Source organism: Paralichthys olivaceus, chromosome 19 (assembly GCF_024713975.1).
Source record: "Paralichthys olivaceus isolate ysfri-2021 chromosome 19, ASM2471397v2, whole genome shotgun sequence".
Classification (NCBI taxonomy): Eukaryota; Metazoa; Chordata; class Actinopteri; order Pleuronectiformes; family Paralichthyidae; genus Paralichthys; species Paralichthys olivaceus.
Window position 1 is genome coordinate 7805244 of NC_091111.1, and position 10177 is coordinate 7815420.

General features: G+C 42.6%; 1 protein-coding gene across 2 annotated transcripts; it reads left to right on the top strand.

Annotated features, from left to right (window-relative positions):
- Positions 1-964: 964 nt before the first annotated feature.
- LOC109632392 (echinoderm microtubule-associated protein-like 1) lies at positions 965-9809 on the top strand. Of its 2 annotated transcripts, none has more exons than XM_020091638.2 (7): positions 965-1226; positions 5951-6151; positions 6662-6791; positions 7562-7657; positions 8387-8421; positions 8641-8667; positions 8918-9809. In XM_020091638.2, exons 1-7 carry the CDS (start codon positions 1064-1066, stop codon positions 9190-9192), a joined length of 927 nt encoding a protein of 308 aa, XP_019947197.2. In that variant the 5' UTR covers positions 965-1063; the 3' UTR covers positions 9193-9809. The 2 variants fall into 2 exon arrangements, with proteins under 2 accessions (XP_019947197.2, XP_069371553.1); XM_069515452.1 differs by lacking the exon at positions 965-1226 and adding an exon at positions 4547-4930.
- The last annotated feature ends 368 nt before the right edge of the window (positions 9810-10177 follow it).

Consider the following 10177-nt stretch of genomic DNA (forward strand, 5'->3'; position numbering starts at 1 on the left):
TCAGGAGTGAGTGTTTTCTCAGCACACAGGTCAGTATTTGTTACTCGCTGCTCTCCTCCTCGAAGCAGTAGCTGCTTGTTTGCAGACAGCGGTTATGTAACTTATCTTTCAGGAAGTTATTTTAAGGTCTTTAATGTGAAAGTCTTTTCCCTGTCCGAGGCCTCCCTGACCCCTGTCTACACACTCTACAAATACAGATGGATTATCAAACAGGAGTACAAGGAGCAGGGGCCACAGAGAACCACGAGGACCACAGCTTCTGGATAACGTGAATGTTGATTTTTCATGTGTGAATGTCAAAGAGTTCAATAACAACACAGTGATGCAAAAAAAAGCAGTAAGATAAACAAAAAGACTGAAAGGACACGAAATGACCACAGAGAGAATTCCTGAGATCACATCAGGCACAAATTGATGATAAACAGTTTCACAAGTGATACAGAGAAAAAAAAAAATCACCCCCTAAGAAAAAATAAATGTCCACAAGACTCACAAAATGACCACAAACTCAAACATGAGACTCTGAACTACCAAGAAGAAGCACAACATGGCCCCGAAGAGAGAAAACATTTCTACAAAAAGACAAAAACTGACCAAAAGAGGCAATAAATCATCACAATGTTACAAAACAGGACACAAAACTACAAACAAGAGACAAAACTACAACAGATGATCTTATTGTTTGCAGTTGATTGTGTCTCTTTCAGGCTCGGGGGGTCATGTAGTGGAGGGATGGGGGGCCTTTAACCTGTCTGATCCCAGGGGCCCATTTTCTCATTATCCATCCATGTGCACATGACACACACACAATACAGCACAGATCTCTTAGTCTTGTCCGCCCCTGAGCTTCAGATGGCTTACAGGTCCTTAATCTGTCCTCTGAGTGACATCACCCTCTCCCTGCACAGCGGGGGAGAGAGAGGGAGGGAGGGAAAAGGAGAGGTGGAATCCACCGGTGGTTTAGGGAAGGTGAATTATCTCAGCAGTGAAGCGTACAAGACTTAGCAGGAGCCGGGAGGATCACTCACTTACTCAGGCAGACAGACAGAGTGTGTCAGGGGCCATGGCGGCGGGCACGGTGGCGGAGGGGGACGCACTCATGGAGGAGCTGGTGGACCAGGGCCTGGGGATGGAGGAGACGGTGCACGGCCTGCTGAGGAGGCCCTCGCTGAAGGAGAGCTACCACAGCGACTCACTGCTGGCGCCAGACACCGACTTCATGACAGGTACAAAGCCAAGGGAGATACAGATCACCCAGATTCTACAAACACCATTTTTTTAATCATTATTTTTAAATCTCATCTTAAAAGCTTTCTCTTTTTGGAATATTTGATTTGCATTTATTTAATTGTTATTTGTTTTATTTTTTGCTTTATCTCTTATTTTTTTCACCTTTCCCTGTTGGCACAAAACAATTACAGTTTATTATTGCTGTAGTTATGATGATGATTATTATTGACATTTATTTAGCAGATTTTTTAAACTATATAATATATAACCATATACATTTGTAAGATTTCTGTGAGATGCTCAAACCATTGACAAGTTACACCTAAAAATTTTAATTTTCCAAAAACCTGATACTATTAAAAATCTGTATATTGTATACTATACAAAAGTGCTCTATATGAATGTATAACCATTTGTGGTTTGTACACGTTTTGAACAGATTCATTCATGTTGAAAAAAAACTCATCGAATCTAAGTTATTTTGTCACTGGCAGCTCAACACACAGAGCTGTTCAGATGTATTCAGAAACAGTTGTATCAGATGAAATCAACACTTATAGTGACATACAAATGAAAATAAATGAGTTTTATAGTGACAAAACTCAAATGCCACACAAAGTTTTGCCATTTTGGAGATTACATCTCTTCCAAAACCTGTTTGGCTTTCCTCTGCTTCGCTTTGTTAAAATTAAATTCAGCCCAGATTAAGTTGAGATGTGCAATGGATTACTAAAGGTTTTAGGTTACAACAATTTCACAAGGGATCTAAATAAAAACCAGACATGAAATCTTTAATTTATGATGCATTTCATCTTCGTTTACTCTGACCTTGCAACACATATACTTATGTGTTCACCTCTTCAAAAATCGAACAAGCTTTATGTTTATGTAGATTCCAAGACTTTTCATATAAAGCCTGTAGTTGCAGAGATTTACTGTATTGCTTTTGGGCAGATTTTAAGGGGTTGATGTGAATGAGTTAAAAATAAATGAATCATAACTCTGAGACCACAATTTCATGATAGGTGAGTCTTAGAGGACTACATATAATACTAACACAGACCATGTGACTCTCACAGCAGGAAAAACCTCAGACTGGCAATTTGTTGTACAAATTCAGCTTTAATTGAGATCACGGAAGTCACAACCTCACGAAATGCATTGGGTGTAAATCCATCTGTCTTCACAGGCATCTTAAATTAAGCAGCAGTCCTGCATACCTGTGTGATGCATCACACGCTGAGCAGTCAGTGTGTGGGTGTTGTGGAATGTGCCTCGGCCGAGGAGATTTTAGGGTGGAAATGCCCCCCCGTCCCCCGGGGATATTAGTATCGGTGGACTAATAAGTGAAGGATTGCTCGTGCACACGTGGCCCGTGTGTGTCAGTGTGCAGAGTTGTGCTGATGTGAGCAGACAGATGCTGCGTCTTCATTCAAGAAACACCATCTGTGAGCAGAGATTAAAACACTCCACTGCTTCTCTGTGATGTATTTTCATGTATAACGGGCATATGATATTTTCGAGGCTGTTGCTGCGGCCCTGACTCTCGTGCACGTGTGTGAATGTGAGTGTGTGAGTCACAGGCACAGAAATAGACTCAATGCATGTGTCTGTGTTCACATTTGTATGAAAGGTGTCCAGGGAGCCAGCCTTCCCTTTGTGTATTATGAGTTAGTGCAGTGATTGAGCTTTGGGCTGCTAATTCCCTTTTACAGCAGCGGGATTATGTGCTATTCTAATCCCAATCCCATATGGGGTGTGTGGAGGTGGCACGAGGATGATGTCACGGCCAGGACTAGAGGAGACACAGAAAAACACAGGCCTACACGATCACAACTCTCCACGAGAGACGGATTACAGCTGCATGCTCCGACGATTAGAGCCACAGTCCACAGCAGATCATCGCTGCCTGTCAGGATGAAATACTCATATCTCGACAGATTTACAGCGGGAACAGAGGGAGGGAGGAAAAATCAATTTAAACACCAGAGAACAAACATCTCACAGCATGTTTTGAGACTTAATAAGATATTTTATGTCTATCTATCTTAGATACCTTCCATTTATCCGTCATTTATCCATTACACAACCATTAATTTCAACCACACTGTTTATGAAGATGGACGACATGACGGCTCCCCAAAAGTGAAGCCAAAGCATATCCATCGCCTCCTGGTGGCTGGCTGCAGTATAGGTCATAAAGGTCCGCCTCCTCCATGTTAGCAGATGGGACCTAGACTAAATAAAAAAGTTAAAGAACACGTCAAATAAAGAGCCGATGATTTCTATTGTTTGGGGTAGTTCTTATCACACAGCTGAGACTGAAGAGCGATTGATCAAGTGTGTATGTCAACGGGACGTCGATACTTTGTTTGACAATGAACAAGATGACAGCGTTCATATCCGGGATATTTTGACATGTGACAGTGGGAGGCCTCGTCCATCTTTATATACAGTTTTTTATATCAACCGTATTCATCACTTTCATTTGACAGGGTGTTTATTGAGGAAGATATTTTGGTTATTTATTTATTATTTTAAGCTAATTACTTAAGCCATTTATTATTACTTGGTAGCTAATCACTTTAACTTTATCTTAGCTCTTTTGGCCATTCATCCTTACATGATTAACTATACTTATGTTAATCAATTACTTTTGTATCCATCTGTTTTTACCATTAATCCTTTACTTCAATCTAAAATGTTATTATTAATTAGAGCTAATTATTTCAACTATTTATCTTACCTATTTATGTACTTTACTTTCGTACATTTATTTTAACCATTAGTCTTAACCATCCTACCATTTGTGCAGTACACTTGAAGATGCCCCTATAGTAAAGGAAAAGTCACACAAATTATTTTTAAAAACCACACAATTAAAAACGACGCATCTGATCCCTTACATAATTAACTTTAGCTAAAAAACACAGGGAAATAACCCCTGCACTTTTTCTTCTGCCTCTGCCTCATCTTCACTGTCACTGGGACAGACCCGCGTTGTCACCTCTGTGTCTCTGTGCGAACAAGATGTTTACAGCGTCACGTCACAAGAACAGGCCACATCATAGGTTTATCACTGTTTCCTCTCTGTGTCTCACTCTGACATGGGATTTATGTGTGGGGGCGGGGTCACAGAGGCTCAGTCTGAGGGATTATCATCATAGTCTGCACACACACAGAAGTACACACCAACACACGTGCACAGACAATTTAGGCTGAATTGAACGACTGCTGAGTTTTTAAGCATTATCGGCCCCACCCCCACCTTTATGCAAGGCACACACCCTGAGCAAAAGAGCTTTAAGCCCTGTCATACACATCACTGCGTCCAGAGTGTATGAGGCCACCACAGAGGAGATGTGAGAGGATCAAATCATCAGTCACATCATCTCCTGCAGTAGATGACTTGGATGCTGTAAACAGAGGCGGGTGAAAGACCAGAAAGGCAGATCTCTTTGTGTGTGTGTGACATAAGCGGAGCAAAGGAGATGAGATCTTAGTGGACACTGACCAGTGGATCAAAATCTGATGGAGGGAGAGCCGGCCTATCTGAGCGGGGCCAGAGGAGGAAAGAGAATGTGCTCACGAGAGGAAAGGAAGAGGAGGAAGATATCTGGGCCGGTGGCAGCAGTGGTGGAAGGCCTGGCCGGCCAGAGGAGACACCCTGACCCCTCACCGACTCCCAGTGTCTCCCATGGTATCCATCTCTGAACTATTGTTACTGTCGCTGGTGATGATTGTTGCATCTGAAAAGAGAAACTTGTGTTCCTGAGTGTTTTGCATGTGTGCCTTTGTTTACATGCTGCTGTGTGATGACACTGTGGATGATCTGCTGTGTCCAGCTGTGCCGTGACCTCATTAACATGATTTCTGCTAGATGAACTGAAGAAGCTAAAGAGCTTATTCCTTTCTCTGATTATTCATTTTCATATTTTGTTCACACAAGAGTGTTTATGGTTCGGTAACATTTCACCCAGCAGATAATTCCTCAAGCTGAACCGATATTTGGCTTAGATGAAGAGTAACTTTCTTATGTTCTATTTTATTCCTTTACGAGATTACAGATTTTTAAAGAGCGAAAGACAGCGAAACAGTTTCCAAGCTCAAGATTTTCTCTCACCAAACCATGGTGTGGTTTCACTATGAGTCACTTGCATATTCATTTCTTTCTTGGCAACTTTCCCTTCCGGTGTGTGTGTGTGTGTGTGTGTGTGTGTGTGTGTGTGTGTCTGTGTAACTGCAGCATCAGTTGGTTAACAGGGTCTTTCCGACTGTTGCTCTGCTTTGTTTTGTGAGCGCTCTTTGTTTTGCTCAGTAAAATCTGTTCATTGAAATATAGTGAGAGATGATTTGGATGCAGGTAATGGATGAGTCACCCTCTTTAACCCTGTTATGTAATATCATTGAAAAGCTTTGTCCTGGTTCAAACATGTCACGCAACCCCACTATTCATCTATCCATCTATCCATCCATCCATCCATCCATCCATCCATCCATCTATCCATCTATCCATCTGTCTATCCATCAATCTATCCATCTATCCATCTATCCATCCATCTATCCATCCATCTATCCATCTATCTATCTATCCATCCATCCATCCATCCATCCCAAATTACCTACCTACCCTCCTTCCTTCCTTCCTTGCTTCCTTCCCATACCTTCCTTCCTACCTATCTATAACATCTGCACATGCTGTTGTCTCTTCTTCCTCCAGATGACCGCAGCTCAGCAGCCAGTGGTCTGGATGTGGCTGACCGACTGACCTACCTGGAGCAGAGGATGCAGATGCAGGAAGATGAGATCCAGTTGTTGAAGATGGCTCTGGCTGATGTCCTCAAGAGGCTCAACATCTCTGAGGAGCACCAGGCCGCTGCTGCCGCCGCCACTGCTGGCCGGAGGGTGCCAGGTGGAAAAGGTGAGCCAAAATTTTTTATTTTGTTGACCTGTTCTGTATATTGGATATCATAGATGTTTTTAATGGGTTGTTGATGTTGTTGTTGTTGTTTTCATCAGCTTTCATCAGAGTTAGTTAAACCAGTGACGCTTATTGTTTTGTAAGTGCATCTACCTGAATGAGAGCAATGTCACTCAGCGTTATTGAATAATCACATATACTGTAGCTGCCCCCAACAGACATGATGTACTTACTGTGCACATATACACATGCTTCACATGTGTGTGTAGAAACATGTGTATAGAAACATGTGTATACCATCCAATTCCAATTATTGCAATTTCCAAAATAGGATAATTTCTGCAGTCGAACAACAGAGCAGTCACAACAATCAATTCTATTATTACAACCTCAAACACTCAAATATTAAGAATAACAATAATAATAATACAAGTGTGTGTGTGTGTGTGTGTGTGTGTGTGTGTGTGTGTGTGTGTGTGTGTGTGTGTGTGTGTGTTCGTTCCCCCACAGCCAGGCCAGTCTCTCTGGCTCTGCCCTCCAGGCCCCCCATGGTCTCCACGAGTTCTGCCTTCCTGAAGAAGAGCTCCACGCTGCCCTCCAGCTCCACAGCCAGGAACTACAGCCCCACACCACCTCGCAGGTAAACATCACTGCACTGTGGTCAAACAGGAGGCTGTGATAAGACCTAATGAGACGGTCTCCTATCTACACAGAAGTTAATGTCATATTTAGTTTGTTTTTTATGTAGATCTAGTTTTTAATTACTACTCCTGAGAGAAATCTGTTAAAATATACGTTATCTTTATCAGGATTTGCACAGTAAAGCAAAAATGTTACAATTTGTGATTGATTTCATGATGGAATAATCATCCCAATGGCATTCATCTCATCTCCGACACACACACAACAATGAGGCAGCTTCTGCCTTCTCTCTTAATGTAAATGAAGCGGCTCACGCTTCAGCTTCTCCAGCTTCACCCTCATCACCTCATCCAGGATTGATTTTCAATAATTATTCCAACACTTGCCTTTGTTTCAAAGCAATAAAGCAGCAAACCATTTATGGCACCTCTCTTCCTCTCAATTACCTTTGGAATGATACCACCATTACATCGCATTAGCCAGAGAGTGTGATGGGTTCTCTCTGTGGAACCTGAACGTGCCGCTGCTGCTGTGATATCTGGGGGACGCTGATATGATTGCACAGAGAGAGTTAAATCTCCATCCACTTAAGAATGTCCATCCAGTGTGAGGAGGAGGTGAGAAGTGTCGTCATTACTGCTAATGACGACTGACTGACTCTGATTCTCTCCATTTCTTTCTCTCTATACATAGAGACAATATATATATATACTATATATATATATGAACAGAGCCATGATCTTACAGTTCTTGTTCCTTTCCTTCCAGTGGTGTGAAGAGCCCACCAGGGAGTGTGAAGGACAGCCCATGTAAGACTACCAAATCACGGCCCACGTCTGCAGCTTCCTCATGTAAAAAAGAAGGGTGAGGAGCTCTTCTCGCATTTTATACAAACTTAAATGTCCAGTGAAAGGAAAACTGCCTGTTATCTTCTTTGTATAAGCTGACTGCTGTTTCAGGATACAGTCTCACTATCTTATAATCCTTCATTTTCTCTTCCTGATGTCTCCATATTCACTTCTTGCAAGCAATCAATGTACATACACTTTCTATTGATTTTGGGGCAGCTCAGTTATTCCTGACTGATCAAGTTCCAATCAGATATCTCAAATAAATCATGTCTATTTCCAATCCGAAGATCCTCCTGTGTGTGAAAGTATCTCAGACCACTGATTAATTCTTCAGACCTCTTATAGTTGTTTTGTTTGTGTGTAGAAATTCTGCAAAGTCAAAAAGCCCTAAGACTTTAAATGAAGCACCTAAAATGCCTTGTCAATAGTCCAGCGGATACTTCCTCATCATTGTGACATCACAATGCATAATGCACACCTACCTGCTAGTCTGCCACGCCCCTTAACAAAGCCAGTTCCTACACACACAGAAAGTGGTTGACCAATCACAACAGTGTGGGGCCAGCTGGCCAATCAGAGCAGACTGGGCTTTAACGGGAGGAGGCACGTAATAACTCAAGTTAAAATATGAACCTGAATGTCTTCCTTAACTGTTTGAACTGATGCTTTCATGCTGAGCCTTGTTCCAATATGACACACTCTCTTTCAGACACTCAGTATTTCTCTTTCTTTCTCATTATAGCAGCAGCAAGTCTAAGGAGGCTGCAGTAAGTGCAGGTAAGAGAGACTGTGTCTGGTTCTCTGCAGTTGGTTCTTTTTTTATATTCCCTCCTGTAACTGGAAGCATTCAGCCCCATAACAGGAATGTGAAACAGCTGCTGATCAAGCCTCTATAGAAGAGCAGAGTTGAGGCTGAAGAACAAAAGAAGTCTGAAATGACAGTGGAAGTATTTGCTGCATGTAAACTAATCTAATCTTTCTATCGTTCTGGTGCAGGAACAAGACGTGTGACACACTGCAAAGGTAGACTTCGCCCCTGACAATACAGGAAATCATCTATAACATCATGTAAAATTGAGAACATTGTTTTTGAGTTGTTATTTTATTCTCGTCCCTCATTTTTGTCACATCTCACCATGACTTGTGTGTCCTCCCTCTTCCCTGCACCCTTATTTTTGTGTCTTTTGTTGTGTTTCTATCTGCCCTCAAACCTCCCCTCCTCTCCGGTCTCTTCACTCACCACCTCCTCACCTCATTTCACCACTTGACTTAGTGACTATGCAGATCTATCTGAGCCCCCAAGCAAGAAAGACTGGATCTTCTGAGACCACCAAGTCGGCGCCCGTGGTGCCTGCCGGCAGCGGGCCCTCGGTGGTGCCTGGCAACCCCCAGATGAGGGGAGGCAGCAAGACGGAGAAGAGGAGGTCGACCCCGTCCTTGACCCTGAACCTGCAGAAGACTACGACCAGCCAGAGCACGCACCAGGACACGTCCAGCTACAAGAGCCCCCTCAAGTCACCCAGCCAGTACTTTCAGATTTGTTACTGAGGAGAGAGGATAGAGATAGAATTAGTCCAACTTTGTCATGAAGTTTCCCCATAATCATTCTGAACAGAAACTGCAAGTAAAGACTTCATTACAATGTTGGAAAAACTAAACAAAATTCAAACTGGTAATAATAACAATTGGAGATCTACAGTACAGCATCAACACATTCACATTAACAAGTCAAATTAGTTAAATGAGTCACTACAGGGTTTTATGGCATTAATATATATCTGAATATTCATTTTTTCATGATAGTGTGAAAGTACCACTGTTTAGTTTCTGTTTCCCACATGTTAGCTCCTGCATCTTGTTTCAGTGTTTCTGTGTTCAAGTCTTCACTTTGTCTGACTGTACGGATGTGTCTTTGTGTGTAGTCCTCTTTCAGCACTGACTGTGTGATGTGAGAGGGAAACTGTGTGTGTGTGTGTGTGTGTGTGTGTGTGTGTGTGTGTGTGTGTGTGTGTGTGTGTGTGTGTGTGTGTGTGTGTGTGTGTGTGTGTGTCTCCCTGCCTGTTTGCTGTGATGTTTACAGTTTTGTAGTCGATGTCAAATCTTACCTTCACTTAAAAGGCTCCTAGTTTAGGAAAAAACAATAAACAACCATGTTCTGATCACAAGTGTGGCGACTTTACTTAATGTTGTCTGCTGCTGTGTGTGTGTCTGTGTGTGTGTGTGTGTGTGTGTGTGTGTACAGTATCTGAAGGGTTGGCAGTGTAAGTTGACAGAAGCTGGTACCCTACCCCTTGACCCCTCACCCTGACCTGAATGGCAGGAAAAGTTCCAGAAAATGTCTGAGGCAACTGACTCGGACATGTGCGTTGTCATACACAGCCCCTCCGGTAAATCTCAGGAAACTGTTCGACCTTAAGTGACAATGTCTGAAGCAGTTTTCATGAAAAGTCCTGGCAGAGCTACGTCCAATCAGCCCGTCTCTGACGATGGGAACAGTCTTTTACAAAGGGACTGCAGGGCACACAGCGACAAT

Coding starts and splice junctions, on each gene's coding strand:
- LOC109632392 (XM_069515452.1), top strand. CDS start 4,762: ATGGAGGGAGAGCCGGCCTATCTGAGCGGGGCCAGAGGAGGAAAGAGA. Junction 6,792..7,561: donor AGCCCCACACCACCTCGCAG/GTAAACATCACT, acceptor CTTTCCTTCCAG/TGGTGTGAAGAGCCCACCAG. Junction 8,668..8,917: donor ACGTGTGACACACTGCAAAG/GTAGACTTCGCC, acceptor CACTTGACTTAG/TGACTATGCAGATCTATCTG.